The sequence below is a fragment of the Chlamydomonas reinhardtii genome, chromosome 12, assembly GCF_000002595.2.
Source record: "Chlamydomonas reinhardtii strain CC-503 cw92 mt+ chromosome 12, whole genome shotgun sequence".
NCBI classification, from domain to species: domain Eukaryota; kingdom Viridiplantae; phylum Chlorophyta; class Chlorophyceae; order Chlamydomonadales; family Chlamydomonadaceae; genus Chlamydomonas; species Chlamydomonas reinhardtii.
In genome coordinates, this window is record NC_057015.1 from 5,596,415 (window position 1) to 5,618,849 (window position 22,435).

The 22,435-nt window shown below is 64.9% G+C and overlaps 4 protein-coding genes across 5 annotated transcripts; 2 read left to right on the forward strand and 2 right to left on the reverse strand.

Annotated features, from left to right (window-relative positions):
* Positions 1–128: 128 nt before the first annotated feature.
* CHLRE_12g531950v5 (uncharacterized protein) lies at positions 129–9,864 on the reverse strand. 2 transcript variants are annotated; one of them, XM_043068578.1, is made up of 21 exons: positions 9,695–9,864; positions 9,394–9,514; positions 9,035–9,326; positions 8,731–8,776; positions 8,119–8,202; positions 7,909–7,999; positions 7,655–7,742; positions 7,384–7,470; positions 7,108–7,226; positions 6,893–6,961; positions 6,738–6,810; positions 6,448–6,614; positions 6,098–6,261; positions 5,881–5,968; positions 5,678–5,770; positions 5,418–5,532; positions 5,066–5,225; positions 4,765–4,897; positions 4,351–4,527; positions 3,983–4,066; positions 129–3,761 (listed from the first exon to the last, which is right to left on the reverse strand). In XM_043068578.1, the coding sequence occupies exons 2-21, from the start codon at positions 9,430–9,432 to the stop codon at positions 975–977; spliced, it is 4,956 nt and encodes a 1,651-aa protein (XP_042918672.1). In that variant the 5' UTR covers positions 9,433–9,514; positions 9,695–9,864; the 3' UTR covers positions 129–974. The 2 variants fall into 2 exon arrangements, with proteins under 2 accessions (XP_042918672.1, XP_042918673.1); XM_043068577.1 differs by lacking the exon at positions 9,394–9,514.
* Positions 9,865–9,999: 135 nt separating this feature from the next.
* Positions 10,000–11,646, forward strand: CHLRE_12g532000v5 (uncharacterized protein). The gene is made up of 5 exons (XM_001692973.2): positions 10,000–10,172; positions 10,293–10,342; positions 10,533–10,635; positions 10,834–11,033; positions 11,201–11,646. Exons 3-5 carry the CDS (start codon positions 10,545–10,547, stop codon positions 11,330–11,332), a joined length of 423 nt encoding a protein of 140 aa, XP_001693025.2. The 5' UTR covers positions 10,000–10,172; positions 10,293–10,342; positions 10,533–10,544; the 3' UTR covers positions 11,333–11,646.
* Positions 11,647–11,648: 2 nt separating this feature from the next.
* On the reverse strand, positions 11,649–17,824 carry CHLRE_12g532050v5 (uncharacterized protein). The gene is made up of 15 exons (XM_043068579.1): positions 17,599–17,824; positions 17,058–17,156; positions 16,779–16,877; positions 15,845–16,586; positions 15,246–15,722; positions 14,986–15,062; positions 14,607–14,696; positions 14,179–14,378; positions 13,758–13,908; positions 13,626–13,657; positions 13,382–13,484; positions 12,929–13,086; positions 12,634–12,772; positions 12,294–12,416; positions 11,649–12,148 (listed from the first exon to the last, which is right to left on the reverse strand). The coding sequence occupies exons 1-15, from the start codon at positions 17,698–17,700 to the stop codon at positions 11,951–11,953; spliced, it is 2,790 nt and encodes a 929-aa protein (XP_042918674.1). The 5' UTR covers positions 17,701–17,824; the 3' UTR covers positions 11,649–11,950.
* A 100-nt stretch (positions 17,825–17,924) lies between these two features.
* On the forward strand, positions 17,925–22,422 carry CHLRE_12g532100v5 (uncharacterized protein). The gene is made up of 9 exons (XM_043068580.1): positions 17,925–18,084; positions 18,155–18,280; positions 18,360–18,461; positions 18,608–18,902; positions 19,385–19,591; positions 20,511–20,699; positions 21,015–21,208; positions 21,424–21,474; positions 21,725–22,422. The coding sequence occupies exons 1-9, from the start codon at positions 18,019–18,021 to the stop codon at positions 21,926–21,928; spliced, it is 1,434 nt and encodes a 477-aa protein (XP_042918675.1). The 5' UTR covers positions 17,925–18,018; the 3' UTR covers positions 21,929–22,422.
* The last annotated feature ends 13 nt before the right edge of the window (positions 22,423–22,435 follow it).

Genomic DNA, 22,435 nt, shown 5'->3' on the forward strand with positions numbered 1-22,435 from the left:
GTGGTAAGGCAAGTTGGCCGCATGGGCATGACCTCTCGCCTACTTTCTGGAATATGGTTTCCGTTTTGCCTACTGTTACTCAGTGAAGAGGGACTGAAGTACGGGGAGGCGTAGGGACTGGGGTTGGCAGAGAACACCCGTTTGTGCCGTACAGCCCAAAGCCCCCAACGCAGCCGAATGTCTGTGAGCGCTCGCGGTGCCTCTCGCTCCCTCTCATGTGTCGACCATGCATGCCGGGCACTGGGCAGTACCTTGGCGACTTGAACACAGTTCCATGCGAGCTTCGACCAACAGTACCAAGTACGCGCTCTACACATACGAAATGAAAGGTCTAAGGTCTTGTGTCCTTCGCCGTGCACACGCAGTGCAACTTGAGTGCACCCTCGTTCCGACCGTATACTCGTGACCGGGTCTACCGCCTGCCGGGCCGTCATAGCGGTACGTTTCTGGACCCTGCCCGCAGCCTTGAGCCGGTCAAGATCGAAGTCACCGAACGACAAAATAATACCGTACATGCACATAAAGTCATGTTGTCCACAGATGGCCGCCACCTGGTCGGCTGGAAAGCAAGCCACAAACGGTAGTGGCAGTTCCCAGTGAGTCCTAGCCGCCACAACTTAAGGCGCGCATGTGCTTGGCATCAGGTATCCTCGTTATGGTACAGCCAAGCCCAGGTATGGACTCCATGCACGTCATCAGAAGAATAAGCAATAGCTCCGAGTCACTCTCAGCAGCGAATGCGCCATGAAAACCGCAGGTGCAGGCACACACCGTCAGCAAGGAGCGCACCACGCGTTAGCAACGCCGCCTAAATGGCGCACCCATTTCACATGTATGTTCATATGCCCTGGGGCCAAGGCCTTCTAACTCGCCCCGCTTGGCCAAATCCTCCTTGGTGGTAGTCCCCACCCGCTCGCAAACGCCAGCACGCCATCATGCTGCATGCCAAGCTGCTCATGCTTGGAAACCTGCGCCTACTCCTGCGCCGCGGGCGGCAGCGAGGGCGACGCCAAGTCCGACGACTCCGCCTGCGAGTAGGCCGCCCAGATGGTGTCCCGCACCAGCGTGTCCCGCCTGAGCGTGTGCCGCATCAGGTTGTCGTACCGGTTCGCCGCCGCGAAGCTGCGCCCAAACATGCGCGAGCGCCGACCCAGCGGCCGGCTGGGGCTGCCCGGCACACCGCCACCGCCGCCCGCCGCCATGATGAAGCTGTTGTTTAGGTTCGGGGTGTTGCCGGCAGCTGCCGCCAGGTTGTTGTTGTTGTGCTGAGGCCCACCCGGGAGCGCGTTGCCGGTGCTGTTGCCCCCGAGCAGGCCGCCGCGGTACGGCCCCGGCAGCGAGGCGCCAGCGGTGACGGACATGGCACCCAGCAGCGCGGGCGGCTGCAGCGACTGCACGTGCAGCGGCGGCGACGCGAAGCTGGTCGCGCCGCCGCTGCGGTGCCGCATGCTGCCGCGGATGACGTCCATCAGCGACTGCGACGGCGTCACGCGCTCCCGCGAGCCCTGGTACTGGTACTGGGGCTGGGGCTGGTGCAGCTGCTGCTGCTGCTGCTGTTGGACCTGGTGCAGCGCTGTCTGGCTGGCCGCCGCACCCGCAGCCGCCAGCGTGGCAGCTGCGGCGGCCCCCGCGCCGCTGCCGCCCGGCGCGTGCGCAATGGAGGGCGCGACCGGGAGTATGCTGGAGCCGCCGGCGAGGCCCAGCGCCGGCGGCCGCTGGTTGAGCGGGTTAAAGTGCACGTGCGGGTGCGGGTGCGCCGTGTGTTGCTGCAGGGCGGCGGTGTTTGTCCAGCTGCCGCAGGTGGGGCAGGCGACAGCGCCGCACTGAGTGCAGGGGTGCCCCATTGCCACAGCGCCCTGCTGGTGCTGCGGATGCTGCTGGTGCTGCTGGTGCAAGCTTGACGCACCACCGGATGCAGATCCGGGCCCTGACGACGAACCCAGCCCAGCAGGCCCGTGCCCCGCAGCGCCCGAGGTGTGCGAGCCCGCTCCCGGCAGTACCGGCGCCCCGAGCGCTGTTCCACCTGAGATGGAATGCGCCTGGTTGTGGAATGTGGCCGTGGCAAACGGCGATGAGAACCGACTGAGCATGGAGCGGCGCAGCCCTGGCGCCGCCGAAGCGATGTGGTGTGGTGGCAGTCCGCCGCCCGCAGTCAGAGACTTGGTGGCAAGCCCGTGACCCTGTGCGTTCAGTGGCTGCTGCTGCTGCTGCCCCATGATCTCCGGCGTGTGCTGTCCCGCACTTGGCGTTCCGCCTGTGAGCGAGTGGCGGAACGCATGCTGCTGCTGCCGCGATGGGTCATGATGAAGATGTGCACCAGTCGGGGACCGTATCCCACCATCGTTGTCGGTGTCGAGCTCTGATGGCCCGCAACTCTCTCGCACAGGGTCCAGCGGCGATGAGCGCGACGGCGGTCGCATGCTGCTGCCGTCGATGCTGGCCGGCCGCCGGCCGCCAGGGGGTCCGGGCCTCGTCTCTTGCGCAATGGGGTCGTCAGCATCAGGGCCCGGCTTGCTGGCAGCGGCGGCGGCGTGCTCCAGCGTATCTGCCTCACGCGGCGCCATGGCTGGCGGTGCAGAGGTGCGGTCCACGCTTCTCCTCTGGTCGCCGTCGCTGGAGGCGGGCGCCGGGCCGGCCGCCACGTGCGGGCCACCGAAGCTGATGTCCGCGGCCTCGGGGCCGCTCTCCAGCCCGGCTGTGGGGTCGGTCCTGCAGTGCATCAGCCGCCTGCTCCCAGTTGGCTGCTGCTGCTGCTGTTCCTCCAGGAACTGCCTGGACCGCTGCTGTTGCAGCGACAGTTGCTTATATGGCCTCAGCGACGGCGTGGCGGCGGAGGCCCCGGCGGTGGGCTGCTGCAGAGGCCGCGGCAGCACGTTCATGGACACGGAGCTCGAGTGCACCCCGGCGGCACTGGTGGAGTTGGACTCAGTCGAGCCGGCGCCCAGGTTGCGCTGCTGCGACACCACGCGGCGAATGGGCCGCTCCATCATCCCCAACAGTCCCTGACCCACCACCATGCCACCCGCAACGGCAGCAGCGGACGGCGGCATGGGCAGCACGCTGGATGATGGCCCCATGTTGCCGCCGACTGCGAAGCGCTGGTATGGAGGCGCCGGCTGCATACGGCTAGACAGCTGCAGCGCTGTGGCCGGCATGCCGCCGGCAGAGCCCGGCGGCTGCTGGCGGGAGGGCGACCGGCCGCCATGAAAGCCGGGGTCGTTGCGCGAGTGCGGGCGCTCCGCGAGGCCGGACTGTCCGTTGCCCTGCAAGTCCGTACCCTGTTCGCCGGCCACTGACACACGCTGGGAGCCGGGCATGGGCGGCGTGGTACTGCCTGGCGCGGCGCCGCCGCCTGAGCCTGCCGCGGCCGCCGTGCCTCCTGCGCCTGCCGCCGCTGCAGCCGTGTTGTCGGCCCCGGCTGCGGTCTCCTCTTCGAGGTCCCACGGCGCCGGGCCCTTGTGCGGATAGAACTTCTGGTTGGAGCTCATCGCCGCCGCCATCCACGGCGCCACCTCGCGCCGGCCGGCGCTCTGCCGGCTGGGCGTGATGAGGTTGCTGACGATGATGCTCTCGCCGTTCTGGTGCCCGCTGAGCGCAGCGGGGCTGGGGTCGGGCCCCGACATGGAGGCGTTCTCGTCGATGGTGTTGCCCACCACGGTGTTGGCGACGAACAGGTCGGGCGGCAGGCCAAAGGTGGCGGCGACGTCTGCCTGCTGGCGCTGCACCTCCTGCTGCACCTCCAGCGGCAACCCCATCACGGCCTGGTGGTGGTGGGAGCGAGCGTGCAGGACAAACTTGATGTGGGCGGCCAGTCGGCATAGGTCGCCAAGGGCCAGGGCCAAGCCGAGTCGGTTGAAGGGTTGTGTGTACGAATGTACGATGCACGCTGGCGCCAGGAGCAGCTTCTGTACGTTGATTGCAGTAGCGAGGCAAGGACCCGTGCACAAGCCCTGCTACTGATCCGGCCCGCCGCGCTGCTCACCTCAGGCGTGAGGCCGTCCCGCACCATGGACTCCTCCACCAGCTCGGTCAGCACCCCCTGTAGGCTGCCGTCCTCGATGTTTGCCTGGGGGGAGCAACAAGGAGGTAGCAGCGCGGGCTTACGGCAGTGGTGCGGGGTAGCCATGTAGCATCACGGGGCTAGCAGCGTGGGACTACAGCGGTGCGGCGGCGGAGCCAAGAAGTGAGGTCATGGTTGTCAGGCCCCTGTATGGAGGCAGGAAGACTGCACACACTCCCGGCAAACGCCCTACTTCCTCAATTCCGGTCCTGGGTTATGACAGCGACCCTTGTTCGCAGGCCTGCCGAAAGGACTGCCGCATAGACGGACTCATTACGAATCCAGCTCACCCGCTCCAGCTCTATTGATAGCTCGTCCAGCGGCCAAGGCAACTCTCCATAGTTGCCGGCGATCGCGCTCGCCAGCAGCGCCACCACCTCACACCAGCCGCCAGTGGTGCTGAGCGTCACAGCGCCGACTGTGCTGCTGTGCTGGTCGTCCGCACCCAGGTAGAAGATGTGCCTCACCTGCAGGCACGGCGCGTCACGGCATATCAGGTGCAGGCGACGCGTACCTCGCCTTGAGCGCGGACACGACAGATCGCGGCCAGTGGCTGCGCGCAACCTCTTCCCACCCATGCCTGCACCCTGGACCGCTAAGGACTCGCTTCCGCGCAGCTACGTCGTTCCACTGCCAGTACAATCAAATAAGAAGGCCGGCAGCACGGCCATCCAAGCCCCCTGACCCCGCAGCCGCCCGCTCACCAGGGCTGCGCGGATGTACTCAAGCAACGCGAGGCGGATGCCGGGGTAAATGTGCAGCACGCGGGACAGGTCCTCCAGCCGCACCTCCCACAGCTGGCAAGGGCCAGCCGCACGCAGCGTCCAGGGCCGGAACCTGCGGCGCGCCGCGGCGGGCACAGCAGCGCCACATCCCTCGGTGCGTAGCTGGTACCAACTTCGTCGGCAGTGCACGCCAGCAGCCGCCCCGCCCCGCATGCATATCTGCCCGCCTCACCGGCAATTCTTGATTTACCATTGACTGCCCACCCTGCCCCGCCCTCACCTGCAGGGCTTGACGTCCAGCGCCAGCAGCAGCGAGTCGCCCACCAGCGCCGGCGCCGACACGTGCTGCGCCTCCTCCTTGTGCCGCAGCGCCACTAGCCGCCCCGACGCCAGCAGCCACATGCGGTCCGCGTCGTCGCCCTGCCGGCACAGCTCCTGGCCTGCGGCGGGCAACAGGTGAAAGTGCGGGTTGGCACAGCCATGTACCGCATGTGTGCACGACTCTGCCGGTAATAGCGTATCGGGTGACGGCCTCGGTGCATACAAAGCTACGGGCGTCCCACGCAGCCGCGCCAGCTGTGTTCGTGGACGTGTCAGTGGGGCGGCAGCGTGCGATGTCGCGCGCAACCCACCCACGATGGCCTTGATGGGCCGGAAGTGCGCGGCCAGCAGCTGCTGTGCGTCCTCGTTCAAGTCGCGCAGCGCGTGCACGGACTTGATCAGCGGCAGCGCCAGCTCGCTGGCCACCTGTGGGCGCGTGAGAGGGACATGAATAAAAGCATCAACAACATGCGCGGGAGAACTGGCACGCATGGGCAGTGCTGCTGTGCCGGTCCTGGTAATGTAGTCATGTGTGTGTGGCGTGCATTTCAGCGGCCCTGCACAGGCGCACCTCGAATCTCAGGTAGGAGGGCAGGTCTGCGAACAGCTCCGCCTCGCCGTACTCCAACGATTGCTTGGCCACGTAGACCTGAGCGAAGTACTCCTGTTGTGCCGAGTTGCGAGCATGCAAGTTGTGATGGAAGAACCGTAAAAAAAATAATGGCAGAGCTGGCTACGAGTCCGCACGCTGTGCCGGAGTGCTGCGCGGCGTACCTGGATGCCGAGGCGCAGGTGCTCGTTGAGCGTGCATGTGGTCAGCCAGTGCTTGACCAGGCTAATCTTCTTGATGTGCGCTTGCAGCCTGCGAGGTATGCGCACGTGGGCTGTTTCAGCAGGTCATACGGTGCACCTATGCGCGTAGCGCCGCTACATGAGGGGCAACAGCCTCAGCATCGATCAACCGCACATCCCCAAACCCTGGGCCGCGCACCGTGTGGCCGCAACATCGGCACGCGCCAGCGAGGTCGTGACGCTGGCGACCAGGATACCAAACGCGATCATGCCCGCGATCATGGTCATGTTAATCACCAGCTGCTCCGCCCACCAGCGCGGCCCCAGGTCGCCGAAGCCGGTGGTGGTGGCCGTGGTGATGATCTGCGGCAGCGTCCAGGTGCGGCAGGTTTGGGCCGGAGTCAGGCTGGAGGTGCACCCGCCAGCGCTGAAGGCAATCGACCAAGAACAAGAGCCGTGGACACATCGGCTGGAGACTTCAACAGCGCACCCACGCGTAGGGGTCCATACACGGGCCAGGGGGATTCACGCATCGGCATCCCTGCGCACCCAGTAGACTGATGTGAACCACTGGTAGGGGCGGGAGGATTCTGGCAGGTTAGCCCAGTCGGCGCTCGTCATCCAGCTGTCCTCCAGCCCGTGCATGTACGCCAGCAGCACCATGATGCACGCCACAAAGTTGACCAGCACAAACACCTGGTACGCCACCATCAACACTGTGGCAGTAGGGGCAGGCGGTGGCAGCGGTCAGCGGCATTGCATTGGACTAGCGCGGCAACATACGGTAGTATGGCAGGTGCGGCTGGCTAGCGCTGCCCCGTGCCGACGTCCAAACGCACCGTACAGGGTGGAGAAATTGATGTACTTGCTGATGAAGCCGTCCTGGCCCAGAGTGCTGTCGATGTGGATCACCTGAGCAGCGGCAAGCAATGTTCCGTCAGTGGGATGGCCGCTGGTGATAAATACATGGACGACCGCGCACTGCGCCGCGCACCTTGGAGACGCTGATGAGGCGCAGCAGGCGCAGCAGCCGGATCAGCGACACCGCGTTGACCCACTTGGCCTGGACGAGGAGGCAGAGCAAGCGGGCGTGGGCTGCAGGGCCAGGCGGTCGTTGGGTCGCACTGACGGATAACAACGTCCACAGCACGCCTGCCCACCCAGCGCCGTCGGGCCTGGACACATGCGGTCACCTTCACGCCCTCGCACCGTATAGCCGTGACCCCCGCTGATCACGATGACGCAGATGAGGTAGATGAACGGCACGGTGGCGGCCAGGTCCAGCCAGAAGCGGATGTGCGTCACGTAGTAGTAGGCCACCTTGCGGCCTGCACCGACATCAAGGCATACAAAATTAGTACAAGCATACACCGCGTGTGCACGGGCGCGCCAAGCACTGTCACGGCGAGGGCATGCCAACAGCCCAAAGGGTAGTCGGCAAAGGGCAGTATGCCAGTCGAGTATGCCAATGAAGAAGCCGCTCACCATCCATTACCCGCTTCTTGCGGTGGCCGTTCACAACCGTCAGGCCCAGCTGGAAGCTCATCAACAGATTTGAAGTGTAGAGGCAGCCTGCGCGTGTGGTTGTGATGCGGAGGGGGTTGTGCGGGCATGGGGCCAAGCGAGGGAGAAAGGAGCAAGACCCCACAGGTTCTAGCGCTCTCCCATCCTAGCATCCCGTCTCAAGTCCCTGCATACCAGTCCCTGCTTGCATGCGCTGTGCCCATGCGCTTCTGCACGGCTCTCACTCTCTCACCGAAAGTCAGGTCCGTTGCGGTGCAGTTGGAGCTCAGGTTGCCGTAGTCGATGGAGCAGAAGCCCACGTTGATGGGCACACCAAAGGCCTGGACAACCGCAGGAGGTCGGCGGCATGCCACCACGTTCACAGCCCCAGACGCCCGGTGTTTGAGCGCCTGCAACACCCACCTGTACATTCTCGTGTACATGGGGCACCTGCCCTGACCCCCGCCCCCCCTGCGCCCCTGCATGGCCCCGCCCGCTGCGCCTCACCGTCCACGTGATGTCCACCAGGAACATGAGCCCCATCCAGAACAGCGACAGCGGGCTGAAGGGCCGCACCATGGGCAGCCCGAAGATGGACCTACGCACACACATGAACGGAAGGCGGTTGACCCAAGCCGGATGCGTTGAATGCCCGGTAGGCCGCGGCGAGTAGGGAAGCACTACATGCACCTGTACCCCGAGCCGCTGCCCCCGCACCTGTGTGACGCCACCTCTGGCTTCCGGGAGATGGTCGCGGGGTGCTGCGCGTTCAGCCAGTCCACATACTTGTTGAAGGCCTCCCTGGAACAGAGCAGAGGGGAATGAAGGGAGGGGCGCAGTCGGACGCATGCAACCGGAGCTAACTCTCCATGACGTAGGCCGCTGCCAGGCGGCTCGCCCACGCATACATCCGTGGCACACCCTCGAATGGCCTCTGCCGTTGCTGGACCATCACGTGCTGCATCGTGGTGCTGCATCTATCCTCCCTGTAAGGGCCGCTCTACTTCACAGGCTGGGTCCCCCCCGCCAGGCCGCCGCCCCCGCCAACATCATCAACAAGCGTTATCGCTACTTTGTACTAACAAGTCTTGTCTTGCATCTTGCTGTCCCAATGACCCCCACCCCCTGGAGGGGAGTACTTCGTATTTGTGATTCAATCCGTTCTTCACATGAACGGCTTGCCCCCGAGCATAGGCCACGTTCTCCTCCTCGCTTTCTCGCATTTGGTTTGGATTAGTTTGATATCTACAGCCCCCCTCCCACGCCTCGCCTGTTCTCGCATTTGGTTTGGATTAGTCTGATATCTACAGCCCCCCTCCCACGCCTCGCCTGTCCAGGTTGACGTGTGGGACCACCAGCCTGAAGACTCCGTACTCTGCGGTGCGCGCGAGGCGGCAGGCAGCAGGCCGCGTAAGGCCACGTACGGAAGGTACTCACGTCAAAGCTGCGGAACGATGTGACTTGCACATGTAATTAGCAGACGACTGGAAAAGCTGTGGAGTGGAGGTGGATAGACGTGGAGATGCGCGCATCCAGCGTGATTGTCATCCTGCTCCACCCGCCCCGGCACAACATACACGGTCCAGGAACGTCCCTGCGCCCGCCCTCCCAGACATTCCACGCGCCCACTCACCCTCCTCTTGCATCAGGTCCGCCACCTGCTGCTTGAATTCAGAGCTAAGAGCGCCATCCCCCTCCTGTAGATACACCGCCCGCTTCGCCACCGGGTCCAGTGTCGGCCGCTGGTAAGGGTTGTGTGGTGCGGGGCCCTGCCGGCCCAGCGGCTTCTGTGAAGGATTCTGATCATCCTCCAGCTCTACTGATCCCGAGCCAATGCCTGGACCCGTAGACACCGCGCCCACGCTGCTGGGCGGCAAGCGCTCCCATCGCTGCGCGGCCTCGCGCACCTCCGGAGGATGCGGCGCCTGCGCGGCAAGCGTGCGGCATAGTAACTTGGGCAGCGCTCGGGGGGCAGGCGGGAGCGGTGGAGGCATGCTGAGGCCAGCCGTTCCGCTTAAGCGCGATAAGCATCCTTGGCCCAGCCTAAGCCCGTAGCTGAGGGAAGGTGGCCCTAAGGCAAGGGGGCCCTGCAGACTTCGGCGGCGCAGTTCGACTGCAGTGCCCGACGCACGGGAGAAAGGCGGGAACACGTCAGACAAGCAAGGGTCTGCAAATCCCATTAGCCGTCCAGATGCCCGTGCGTGCTATCCACGAGGTTCCGCAGCCGCGAATCAAGAACGCAACGCCGTGCACGATGTGCACGGCGATTTCCGCGACGGTGTCCACGCTTTACCTGTAAGACCAGCTTAAGCCAAGCGCGCTTTATCCAGTTGCTCATTCTATGCTTTGTCGGCTGCTCAGCGAAGTCTTGACATTGCAGCGGCACAGTTCTTGATGCACAGTGGAGAAGAGACGGTCAACAGCTGTTGGAAGGGCCCGCCATAACGCAGTGTGCTACTTTGTTACAATTTAAGGGTTTTGTGAATGGTCCTCCGGGAATTGAGCTGGTTTGCCAAATGTGATGCCATCGTATTTAGATTGCGTCTCCACCGGCACGCACCGGCACATGTTTCTATACTGTTTCGTGAAATACAAAGTCAGAATGTGGTCCCTATGTCAGCGCCCTAGCTTTGTCCGGCCAGCGGTCAGGAACCAAGCGCGTCAGAACATCCGGCTCGCACAACGCTGCCGACCCCAAATAGTTGCTCGCTCTGCGGATGATACAACGGCTAGCACCTCGAACCAGGAGGAGCTACCAGAAGAACTGCGGGGTCGGTGGGGGCAGGGCGGGGGTCGGCCGGGTTTGTGTGGCGCTGCACACTTGGCTCGGCCCGATGTGGGTCCCCACGCTGTCACCGTCAACGCCCTTGCCCTGGTGCCCATGTTCACAGACCTTGCAATTTCTGAGGATGGATTCCTCATAGACACCAAAACGGGCAAGGTAAGCAGGGAGCGGTTTGCAAGGGCCTTCCAGCACCTACAAGGTGCTTCCAGCCTTCCACGCCGGCTTTCCTCGTGACCTTGACGTAGTGTTGCGCTTCTGGGATCCCATTCAGTCCTTTTCTCATGAATTCTTTGGTCTCAGGCCAACACTCCATCCCCCTGTCCCAATGCACGTGCTGGGAACGCAGCAAATCAACGAGATGGGCGCCACACGGTTTGATGTGGCGGTTCGTGCGCTTCGAGGGGAGCTCGACCCGCCGGAATGGGTGGAGAACACGGAGCGGTCATCCGGTGAGCAAAGTGCAGGGGAAGCGTTAGTTAGCGGGCACGTGACCGTGGTCAGCTGCTGCAGGCGGCAAGGGGTCCGTCAAAGGCAGGGGCTGTGACCGGCAACATGGCGCGCGCTTCAGACCCGCATCCGAAAGATTACCGGACTCAATGGATGATGCTTTCGACGCCAACGCCGTGATGCCCCGTGCCGTCGCGCAGGGATCATCCTGTCCGCGCTGTACCAGTTTCCCCGCATGTACACGTTCCAGGTGGTGGGCAAGGCGGGCAGCAGCAGCAGCAGCGGCAGTGGCGCGGCGGACGGCGCCTCCGGTGCCGGCAGCAGCGGCAAGGACGAGTTCGTGAAGGCGGTGGTGGGCACTGTGTCGCGGGTGGCGCAGGCAGAGGTGGAGGACGGCAAGGTAGGCCAGGGCAGATCGGGAGGGAGTGCTGGCGGCTGTGTCAAACGTGCAATCAGCAGGTGCAACCTACACTAGAGACCCATTCACCTCAACTGCCCAGCACGCCACCACGTTTTGCGCCTGCTGACAATCCTGCCACGGGGCCCACACGTGCACGGCCGCCACAGGTGGAGGTCAAGGAGCGCATGGGCGGCAAGTACGTGAGCGTGTCGGTGGACGTCATGACTCGGGCGCCAGAGATTGTGGGCCTAGTGTACGACGAGCTTGGCAAGGACCCCCGGGTCATGATGCGCTTTTGAGCGAGGAGGGTGCGAGGGGTTCTGATCGAGAAGGGAGGGGATCGCCAAGAGGGGGCTGAGCTGGTGAGCAAGGAGCGCGTTGCGCCGTGCGCGGTGTCGGGGGGAGCAGCGGGCAGGGACAGTGAGTTAGCGAGCTGTACGTGAGCCGGAAGCAGATACGGGAGAGCGGGGCGGTATGAGACGAGAGTATAAGCGTTCCTTCGGCTTGGAGTGCGTGTGGCCTTGAGCGGCCTTGCAACGTGACGGTGTGGCCGTGTGGGTCCACAAGACACGGGCTTGCCATTTGAGGCTGTAGGCTTTTTACACCGGCCTCGAGGTCTGTCGCGTGACGCGTCCGGAGGAATGCCTCTTCCAACTGTGTACATGACTGCACTGTCCATAACACTCTTTCAGCTCCGCTGCCACCCTTCAATGAATTCCCAGCACACATGTGGCTTCCGCCTCAGCCCAGCCTTAGCCCACCAGCCTACTGCCTACGCTCAATCAACCATGCGTGCCAACAACCTCAGGTACATTACACATGCACAATACCTGCATTCAAACCTGACGCTGCCCTTGCTACAAGGACAGGCAAGTCCTAGGGGTGCTGACTGCCGAGCACGCACATGACGTACCTCCTCACCACCCGCCGGCATCTGCGCGCGCCCGCACCGGCGGCGCCGACGTCATCGGCGGTGCAGACGGTGCACCTTCCGGTGCTCCTGCCCCTGTCCCCACCACTGCCCCCACAACCGCTCCCGGACCCGACCGGCGCGGGTGCTGCTGCTGCTGCCGCCATTCCTTGATGGCGCTTCGCAGCGTCAGGTTCGGCACCACCTAAGGAAAAAAATTGGGGGAGCAGATCGGAAACAAAACATCGGGTGGGCAAATGGGACTAGCATTAGAATATGGGAGGCGCCGGCAGCGCGTCAACGCAAGAGCCCGTGGACAGCAGGCGGGCGGGCCCGGTCGCCGCCCTCACCTGCGTGTGCTCCAGCCGCATGTTGGTGAGCGGCGAGGTGGGCGAGCGGCTAACCCACTCGGTGATGGCCAGTCGCTCGTAGGTGTAGCCGTCGGCCGCCACCACCGGGTCCTCCATCACGTCCTGGAGGGGGCCCAAACACATGGTGTTTAGAGGTGGACGGGCACGTGTTGTAGGGGGTACCATTGGGCTTTGAGCCAGCAATACGATGTTAGCCTTAACATTCTCAATGACATGACATGTCAGGACAGCCGATGCGCACGACAGGTAGGTCGAAGGCGGCGCGGGGGCCCGGGCCGACTTAGGAATTGGACACAATATACCCAGGACGTGTCCGCACCTGGGTGATGGGGCACAGGAACATGGGCGGCACGGCGTCGCCGCCAAGAGGCGAGGGCGAGGAGGCCGCCGTGGGCTGCTGCTGCTCGTACAGCTGCGTGCGCTGCTTAAGCTGCATCAATGTGGGCAGCACCACCGTCCTGTGGCACCGAAGGGCCTTAGTCAGCCTTAACTCGTAGCAGCAGCATTGGGCAAAGCACATCAAAGCTTCCGCGAAAGGCCTGCAGGGGCAGTCAACACGGGCAGCTCCTTCCACTGCTCCTGCTTGAGGGGCATCGGGTTAATGCCAGGCGCACCTGAGGTCGGGGCGGTCCTGGCGGCGGTACTCCACGCAGCGAAGCGCCAGGTCCGCGAACGCCATGGCCTCCGCAGCTGGCCAGTCGCCCGCGCGCGGGTCAATGCAGGGCCCGAAGCCCAACGGCTGCCGCCGCGCCGACTCCACCACAGACACCACCTGCGTATTGGTCAGAGGGCGGCATCAGTGCAGGCGGGTGCTACACGACGTCCACGCCTTTGTGCAATGCACTACCCGCTGGACCGGTTGCAAGACCTTGCGCATTGTTGTGTCGCAGCAGCAGCATGCAGGCGCGCGGTGGTACAGGGGATGACACGGTGACTGCATCGCGCTGCGTACGACGCATCCGCGACATCGCACGTGCGCGGGCGCTCCATCACCATGCCCCCATACACCCACCCCATCACCATACCTCAAATCACCCATCCCCCGGCGGCGCGCCGCTCCTGCCTACCTGCGCTCCCTCCCTGCCTGTGAGCAGCTGCAGCAGCACCATGCCCAGCGCGTACACGTCCGACCGCGCGCTGTACTCGCCCGTGCGCATGTACTCCGGGTCCCTGAGCCGGTGGTTGGGAGCATGGGAGCGAAGAGCAGTGAGTGATGTTGGCTTGGCGTGGATGGCCGCAATTATGCAGGCGCGCCAGGCGGGCGACTCATGAATGTACTCCATCCGTCAAAACCCAAACCCGCCAGCTCACATGTACTCGAAAGTGCCCACCAGCCGTGAGTCCTGCACACCGTTGGCGACAGGAAAGTCAGGACAAATGACAAGATACGAGCTCCCAAGCCGTCACGCTACCACGTCACTCGATGCCGCATACGCGCCGCACCTTGATGGTGGACTTGACGCCGCCCGCTGCGGCCGCCGCTGCAGCCGCCGGGCCGGAGGGCGCCCCCAGTGTGGGCGCCAGCCGCGCCAGCCCCACGTCCCCCAGCTTGGCGGTGAGGTGCTCGTCCAGCAGGATGTTGGCGGGCTTGAGGCTGCGGGGGTCGGGGGTGGCAGGTCTTACCAGTTAAGAGAGAGCAGGACTTGAGCAGAGGTCAGGGTGCAGGGCCAACTGACAGGGTTTCCCAGGCATGAGAATTCTGATGAAGGTGAGGTGGGGGATTGCAAGGATGTTTGGAGGGGAGGGAAATGCCTGGCAGCCACACGCGAGGGCACCCCTGACACAGGGGTTGACCGTGGATGGCGGGGGGCACACTTTGCAGCACGGGCGGCAAGTCCCTCTGAAGGCAGCAGCCCCGACTCACTCCATGTGCACGATGGGCGTGGGCGCGGAGTGCAGGAACAGCAGCGCCGACGCTACCTCGGCCGCAATGCGCACGCGGTGCCGCCAGCCCAGCGGCACGGGGCCGCGTGCGCCGCCCGCGTTTGCGCTCCTGCCGCCCTCCCAGCCAAACAGGTGCGTCTCCAGGGAGCCGTTGGGCATCAGCTCGTACACCAGAATGCCCTGTGCGCGGGGGTTGGTAGAGGTAGGTGGAGGAGCCAATTGTGAACGCAGGCGCATGCCCCGGAGCGTGCAGCTGGGCGCAACCGCAAGCCGACGAGGGGCAAGGGCTGGGCCATCATGGCCTGCGGTACCGCACGTGACGTGTGTGCTCACGCGCGCAACAGCACCAGTGAAGCTGGGCCTTCTGCGGTGATCAAGAATTGAATCGCCTACGCAGGCGTGTCGCACCTTGTCCGGGCAGCTGCCGATGAGCAGCACCACGTGAGGGTGGTGCAGGCCGCTGAGGATGCGGACCTCCGCCTCAAACTCGTTGCGGCCCTGGCGTCGAGGCACAGTGGCGCCAGGGGACAGTGGGATCGGGGCAGTGGGCAGTGGGCAGTGGGCAGTGGGCAGTGGGCAGTGGGCAGCGGGCAGTGGGCAGTGGGCAGGGAGCAGTGGGCAGGGAGCAGGTAGCAGGGAGCAGGGAGCAGGTAGCAGGGAGCGGTAGGCAGGGAACACAGGGCAGGATGTGGGCACAGGGTGGTGGCATGCGACGAGGCCAGTCCCTCGCTATCCATACAGTCGTCACACACGGCGGCTCGCTGTACGCCTCCGGCCCCGCCCCCACCTGCATGGCGCCCTCGGTGCAGTCCATGACCTTGACCGCCACTGGGATGCCGTCCAGCGTGCCACGATACACCGGACCTGTGAATGTGTGCGCGTGCGTACGCGTGCTATTTGGCATACCGCCACATCAGCACACGCGTGAGGAATTCGACAATTGGACGTCAGGTGCACTCCACGCGGCGCATGGCCGCGTGTCGGCGCCCCTGCACCAAGCATCTCAACCACCGCGCAAGCAGTACCACCACGCAGCCCGTCGCGCACCGTATCCGCCCTCTCCCAGCTTGTTGATGGGGCTGAAGCCGCCCGTGGCCGCCCGCAGGTCGTCATAGCTGTAGGTGCGGCCGGCCATGGAGATGGACGAGACCGAGGTGGTGGAGCCCTCGGACAGCAGCCCGCCGTGCCCGGCCATAGGCCCCAGCGGCGACGGCCCCGCCTGGTGCGGGTGCAGGTGCGGGTGGGGCTGGCCGGGTGGGTGGTAGGCGGGCGCGGTGCGGCCGGGCGTGGGCGGCAGCGTGGAGCCCGACCCCTGCTGCGACAGCGGCTGCGAGGCCGAGGTCGAGCCGTGCGCGCTGCCGCCGCCACCGCCGCCGTGGCCCCACTGCCCGTTGCCCGCGCCTCCGCCGCTGTGGATGCCCAGCTGCGCCAGCCCCGCGCCCAGCAGCTTCTCCAGCTGGAAGCGGGCGCTCATGATGGGGTTGAAGCCGGGGCGCCGGGGAGGCGGCGCATCGGCGGCCGTGTCTGCGGGGCCGACAGGGTAGATGGACCACGGTCAGTCGCGAGCAGGAGAAACCTACAAAGACAGGCATACAGGGCGTGGCCGCATGATAGAATCGTTACATGACGCAAGCGCGCTCGCGCACCTGGCTCGTCACCCCAATCCGATGGCGCTGGAGGCCCCCAGTCTAAGTCGGACGCAGGCGCAGGCGGCGGTGCCACGCTTGAGTTGCCGCCGCCGCCGCCTTCCCGGCCATGCGGTGGTGGCCCGCTGTGGGCTGGCGCGACAGGCACGGACGGCGCGGTGGGCGGCGCCGGTGGCGGGTGCGAGGCGGCCGCTGCCGCGCCGCCCGCATTGCCCGGTGCGGGCGCAGAGGGGTACTGGTAGTAAGGTTGCTGCTGGGGCTGGGGAGGAGGAGCAGCTGCGCCGGTGGGCGCCTGGTACGGCTGCGGCCGCTGCGGGTATGCGTAAGCTCCAGCGGCAGGCGGCGCTACTGAGGTGTTGGGCGGCGGCGCGGTGCCGTACGCGCCGGCCCCGTACCCATAGCCGTACGGCGGCACGCCGGTGGCGGCCGCGGTGGGCGACACGGGGAAGGCGGGTGCGGCGGGGTACCCCAGCCCTGGCTGTGCAGCTGGTGGCGCGTGGGCCCCTGCGAACAGGTCGTGCTGCGACCCGCCCGGCCCCGACGCCAACCGGCCTGACGGCTGCGGCTGCGGGGCTGCCGCGGCCGCGCCACCGGCTGATCTTGGCGAGGCGACGGTGCCGCCCCAATCACCGGCATCGGCTGCCGCGGCGGCTGGCTGCGTGGCCGGCGGCGGCGGCCCTCCCAGCAGCGCGGCCACGTTGGGGTGCTTCTGTACTGCGTAGTCGTATGGCGCCTTGCCGTTCTGCGGTAACGGGTTCACATTAGCATGCACGAACTCACCGCACCTCGCTCAGCTGCATGCGCACGGGCACCTTTCGCCTTCTGCGACCAGATCCTGCGCCTCTCGCTTCCTGCCCCATGTTGTGACGCTACCCGGCCTTTCCGCCATCCAGCGGCGATGCAAATACACTGCCTAGCAGCCCGCTGCCCGCACCTTGTCCCGAGCTGCTGGCGAGGCGCCCCGCCGCAACAGGTCCGTCACCACCGCGCTGAATCCGTTCAGTGCGGCCAGGTGCAGTGCCGTGCGGCCCTCCTGTGAGGGGTAGAGGAGGAGGTGGCGGGGTTGGACTGCTGCACTGAAGCTCGCACCTGAGAGGTCGAAATGGCCTCCGGCCCTGATGGCTGTCTGAGCCCCCAAGCCCTTTGAGATCTCCTGGAGCTGGCCGACCTGATTGCGACAACATCCCCAGCCGTCGTCACTGCTGCATCTTACCTTGTCAGTGATGTCATGGCGGGCGCCCCGCGCCATGAGCTCCCGCACTATGGGGTCAGACCCCTTGAAGGCCGCAATGTGCAGAGGCGTCCAGTCCATCTACCAGTATTTTCAGGGAGGGGCAAAGGTCATACAACACATCTTTCAACGGTAGGGGCGCGCGGGGAGCTGAGGGGCGGGCGGGGAGCTGCACTCAGTCACCACGCGCGGAGGCAGAGGTTGGGGTCGGCTGGGGGTGGCTGCGTGGGGCGGCTGAGAGTGGATGCGCCAAGCTATGGCCGTTCCAAGCAGTCCATCGGTATGCAACGAGGTAAAGGCTGGTGCGTGCCGGACAGATGTGTATGGTTGGGGAGCGCCCCTGCATTGCTGCACCGCACGAAGGCCGCGAACAGCCGCGCGTGCCCCAGGCCGGGTAGCAGCTGTCGGAAGCGGGCTGTCTTGGCGGGCCTGATAAGCCGCGCAGCCCCGCCCCTTGCCCCCGCCAGCCGCTTTCACCCCACCAACAATACACACACCGCAAGCGCTTGCGTGCTGAACTGACCTCCTTCTCCTGCTGGTTGATTTGGCCGGGGTGTTGCAGCACTAAAACCCGAACCTTTTGCAGGTCCTTTTCAGAACATGCTTTATGAAGTGAGTTTCCCATTGTTGGCAGACAATAAGCACTACTAGAGCTGTTTGGACGAGACCGAGCAACTAACACGTCAGGAGGTGAAGCATGCTTGATAGTAAGCTTCAATGCATGTGCAAGTTGGATGGCCAATGTAACGGAAAAGGAGAGCCTCAGAACCACTAGGGCTGGGGAAGGGCGATGCAAGCGGCAATCGGAGTGCTTTGCTCGTTTACCACCTTGTTGCTGCGCGATCCATTGAGCGTCACAGCTGTAGAAATTGGGTAGGCACACGATTTTTTACTAGGTTGAATGACCCGCTAGCGAGATAGCACCAACTCGTCGTCGAGCAAAATGGCGGACGGGCCTTCGCCCATCCGCATAGTGCTTTGGAATGATGGTGGCGAGTCTCTAGCAGCGGTGAGGAGTTGCTGGGGAAGTCCCGCACGCGACCGGCACGCTGAACTTGGTCCGTGTGCACTTGTTTCAGGGCGTGGAGGATGAGGAGCAGCAGCAAGTGCTGCACTCGTTCGCCGACCTAGTAGGGAGCGCGATCGACGCAGTGCTGGAGCTGCCCCAGTTCAGGCACGTCGAGGCGGTGACGGCGGAGGCAGAGGTGCGTCCAATTGCACCAGCGTGGGTGCACCGATCTGCGCGCTGTGGCCAATTTTGCTGACATGGAGGTAACGTTGCAGGAGGACGAGCCCGGCCTTTCGATCGGCTTTGACGCGGGGAGTGGGGATGGCGAGGTCGACATTGACAACCTCAAAGGGCGGCTTGACATCGCCGGCCTGCTGGTAAGCTGGGCGGTATGCTCAATCCATGCGCAGCGAGGATCCGCGGAATTGGTTGGGGTTTCACCCCCGAGGCTTTTCCCGGCACCATCCACTCCGCACCGACGCCGCACCGCCTTTCCCGCGCACGTCCCGCCCCCTACTCGCAGCTCGGCTCGGCGCAGCTCCCAGAGGAGCTGGCGGAGGTGGCCGCGGTGGAGGTGACGGACGAGGAGGAGGGCACCACGGAGCTGCAGTTCACGGACGAGGGGCTGGTGCAGCAGCTGCAGGCGGTGGTGAAGCGCGCCAAGCTGGAGAAGCGCTACAACGACTGGGTGGCCGGCGTGGCGGAGTCGCTGGGACCGGCGCTGGACGCGGCGGCGGGCGGCGTGGAGGTGACGGAGATGCCGGTGGACCCCTACGACGTGCTGCAGGCGGTGGTGGCGCAGCTCATCCGCGTGGCGGGTGCGTTGCGGGTGGAGTGCAGGGGCAAGGGGACGAAGGGCATGCGGGGGTGGGTGGGGGCGGAGGATCTGCGGTCAAACCCGAGCGGAGCGGAGGAAGTACACGGGGCGGGTGGAGGCAACGGCGGACAGCGCCAGGGCCAGAGGCCGCCCCGGCCAGAGGCCGCCCCGGCTGTACCCACATGTCGAGGCTGCAGAGGCATGGCTGCGCGGGGATTTCGGGAACTGGACTGATGGGATTGCGGGCGTGCACGACGGGTGTGCTTTGACGTAAGACGCTTGGCCGCATGGATCTGGAGGCAAGAAGCGTAGGAGTGGAGGCCCAGCAGTGGCCGTCGTGGGAGTGCATTGCTCGGGCGTCGTCAGCATCTGCAGGACCCGAACCTGTTACCTAGCTCACAGGCACACAGGGCTGTCACATCCAGGCCTTGCGGCGAATGCAACTCACGCCCATCCCACCTCACCAACCGCCCGCGCACGCAGGTGTGTCGCCGCCGGCTCCCAGCCTGTTCAGCCGCACGGGCGCGCTAGTGGGCGGTGTGCTGGGCGCTCCGCGGTCGGCGGTGCGGCAGGTGACCAAGCGGCTGGGCCGCGCGCAGCGGCTGTGGTGGCGGCTGGAGGACGTGGTGGTGGACGGCTCCAAGCTGGCGCTGAGGCTGGCGGTCAAGGCCGCGCGGCCGGTGCTCGTAGGTGCGTGGCAGCGACAGGGGCGGGAGGAAGGGCGTTGGAAGGGAAGGGAGGGAAGGGAGGGGCGGGGCGGTGGGCACCGGGTGAGCGTGTGGTAGGGAGGTGGGAGGGGGAAGGGGGATTTGTGGCGGAGGGAAGATGGAGAGGTATTGGGCGGGAGTGCGCGAGAGTCTGGGTCCGATTAGGTATGGATGTGGGTCAACGGGGATGTCGGTGGGCACTCGGACAGCATAGCCGTGCTACTGGATCTGCAGCCAGTGCAACGCCGCGAACAGCAACAGGTTGCGTTGATGATAACCACATTCCTCGATCTGAGCAATTCATGATGAGGTTAACAAAGACAAGCATATATCTGAGCAACCACAGCAGCTGAACACAGACTGGATGGCAGCGGGAGATTCGGGGCGTGCAAATGATGCACAGATATCCCGCATCGGTGCTTTGATGATAACCACATTCCTCGATCTGAGCAATTCCTGATGAGTTTATCACAAGACAAGCATATATCTGAGCACCGAGACCCGTGGGATGGGGTGTGCACGCCAATTCATGGGATCCAACTCCTGTTGCCCTGATGATAACTTCATTCCTCGTCCTGAGCAAATCTTGATGAGTTTATCATAAGACAAGCATATATCTGAGCAACAGTGACAATGGGCGGTCGCCCGGGTATTCGCACAGCATAGCATGGCACGCACCCAAACGCAACACCGGGCGCTGTCGTACGCACGGGAGGCGCAGCTGCTCTTGCCTTGATGATAACATCATTCCTCGTCCTGAGCAATTCCTGATGAGATTATCGTAAGACAAGCATATATCTGAGCAGAGCAGCACCCGCGTGCCCCGCGCCTCGCGCCCTTTCCCTTTCTCGCCACGCCTTACTCAGCCTCTCATGTCCTCCTGCCACCTCACGCCCGGCCAGGCTTCGTGCTGCACCGCGTGCTGAAGACGCTGGACCGCAGCCGGCAGCTGGAGTACCGGCTGGCGCGCATGGGCCCGGAGGAGGCGCGCGAGGCCTACTACGAGGCGGTGCTGGGCAAGGACTGGAAGCAGCAGCTGCAGGCGGACTGGGACAAGGCGCTGGAGGACGTGGACGCAGGGCTGGTCACGGGTGGGTGTGGCTCGCCGGGCGAGGGCGCGGAGGGCGGGGAGCGGGTGCAATGCCGAAGGCACGGCTGTGTACACGACAGGATGTTGGGCTTGGGTTGGTGGGCCGTGGCGTGGCGGGGAAGCTCGACGGGCGGGGCTCTCAGTTCGACCCAGATGACCTGACTGTCCACACCCGCACATCCTGTCCGCGCTGCCGTGTTACCTACCGTAATGCGCACCTTGGCATCCAGTCGACCGCTGCCCTCCTCCCAATGCGCACACCTCGCTCAACACCGCCCTTTCCAAACTAGCCATGCCCGAAACCTCCCAAACGCAGACGAGATCAACCACGAGAAGCGGCTGATGACCGCGGCGCAGCTGCGGCGGCTGGAGGTGGAGGAGTGGGACAAGCAGCGCATGAAGAACTTCTACCTGGCGTCCTTCGGCGGCCTGCGCTGGTTCGACCAGATGGAGCAGGCGCTGCACAACCCGCTGTTCATCGAGAGCCGCGGCTGGACGGACCCGGTGCAGGTGCGTGGGGGCAGCGGAGGGGAGGTTGTTTTAGGGTGGGGTGGGGTGGGAACGGGGCTCCGCTAGGCTAGGCATGGTGGCCATGCTGCACAGCACAGAGGAGCAGTAGCACATTGTATGAAAGACCGGGCGCTAAGCACGTTTAGGCATCCTGGCTGACTGCTCTCCGTTCCCCTGCCATCCCTTGCGTCTCATCCCCCCCTTCGCCTCTACAGAACTGGGTGGGCCAGAACCGCACCTACATGGACGACCTGCCGGCGGGCCAGGTGAGGGAGGGGGCACCACGACTGCGGCGCAGGAGCGTAGAGGGGAGGGGCGGGGGTTGCATGGGGCAGTCGCCCGATTGGGGCCGGGGCGTGGGCACGGCAGCGCAGGGCATCTGGGTCAGTAAGGCATTTGGTAGAAAGGGCACACTCTAACTCCCGGACACTATAATCCACACATGTGACCCCGACGCTGCCGTACTGACCTACCCCGCCTCCACCACCCTCACTACCGCCCACCCTCTTCTCGCAGTACATGGCGGGTGTTGGCAACGCCGCCATCCGCATCAAGGAGGCCGAGCTCAAGCGCAAGCTCACGGACGTCGAGCGCGCGCACGTCCTGGCGCGCGGCGGCGCCGTGGCGGGCGGCCTGCTGCCGCAGCAGCCCACCGACCCCGCCACCCTGGCCGTGGCCGTGGGCGGCGCCTTCGTGCCCTCGGTCGCGGGCAAGCGCTGAGTGTGCTCTGGTGCGAGCGGAGCGGATAGCGGCCATACGCATGGCGCGTCACCTGCCCGTATGCATGGGGCGCCTGCGCGTGTTTGCGGGGTTGAGCTTGGCGTTGTGTATGTGCCGGGTGGTAGCGGCATCGGGTGGTGTGGGCCCACGCGGCAGCGTGGGTTGTGGGTGTTGGGTCGGAAGACGGCGCGTTGCTGACGGCGGCGCCCAGTGCGCCTTGGTCGCGTCTGGCGGCTTCTGACGCTGTGTGCGTGTGTTGTAGTGGGACTTGCGGGACCTGCTTTGCTTTTGTTTCGGACCGGGGCATGTAATGATACGCCCTGGAATTTTAAAAGACGCCAGCTGGGCAGGCCGCCAGGGCGGCGGCTGTTTGGCCCCAGCAAGGAGTGACAAGCCACGCGGCATTTCCGTTTTTGAAATGCCTTTTTACTTACGCTTCTGAGACGATTGCCAGCATGGCAGAGGCCGGCGAAAAGCTGTAAGTCGACCAGTTCCCGCCCTCGATCT

Coding starts and splice junctions, on each gene's coding strand:
- CHLRE_12g531950v5 (XM_043068577.1), bottom strand. CDS start 9,739: ATGAGCAACTGGATAAAGCGCGCTTGGCTTAAGCTGGTCTTACAG. Junction 6,811..6,892: donor GCCTCATCAGCGTCTCCAAG/GTGCGCGGCGCA, acceptor GCCGCTGCTCAG/GTGATCCACATCGACAGCAC. Junction 6,262..6,447: donor GGTTCACATCAGTCTACTGG/GTGCGCAGGGAT, acceptor ACGCTGCCGCAG/ATCATCACCACGGCCACCAC.
- CHLRE_12g532000v5 (XM_001692973.2), top strand. CDS start 10,545: ATGGGCGCCACACGGTTTGATGTGGCGGTTCGTGCGCTTCGAGGGGAG. Junction 10,636..10,833: donor GAACACGGAGCGGTCATCCG/GTGAGCAAAGTG, acceptor GCCGTCGCGCAG/GGATCATCCTGTCCGCGCTG. Junction 11,034..11,200: donor CAGAGGTGGAGGACGGCAAG/GTAGGCCAGGGC, acceptor CGGCCGCCACAG/GTGGAGGTCAAGGAGCGCAT.
- CHLRE_12g532050v5 (XM_043068579.1), bottom strand. CDS start 17,700: ATGGGAAACTCACTTCATAAAGCATGTTCTGAAAAGGACCTGCAAAAG. Junction 16,878..17,057: donor GCCATGACATCACTGACAAG/GTAAGATGCAGC, acceptor TACCCCTCACAG/GAGGGCCGCACGGCACTGCA. Junction 14,379..14,606: donor TCGGCAGCTGCCCGGACAAG/GTGCGACACGCC, acceptor CCCCGCGCACAG/GGCATTCTGGTGTACGAGCT.
- CHLRE_12g532100v5 (XM_043068580.1), top strand. CDS start 18,019: ATGGCGGACGGGCCTTCGCCCATCCGCATAGTGCTTTGGAATGATGGT. Junction 19,592..20,510: donor CGCGCGGCCGGTGCTCGTAG/GTGCGTGGCAGC, acceptor ACGCCCGGCCAG/GCTTCGTGCTGCACCGCGTG. Junction 20,700..21,014: donor GGACGCAGGGCTGGTCACGG/GTGGGTGTGGCT, acceptor TCCCAAACGCAG/ACGAGATCAACCACGAGAAG.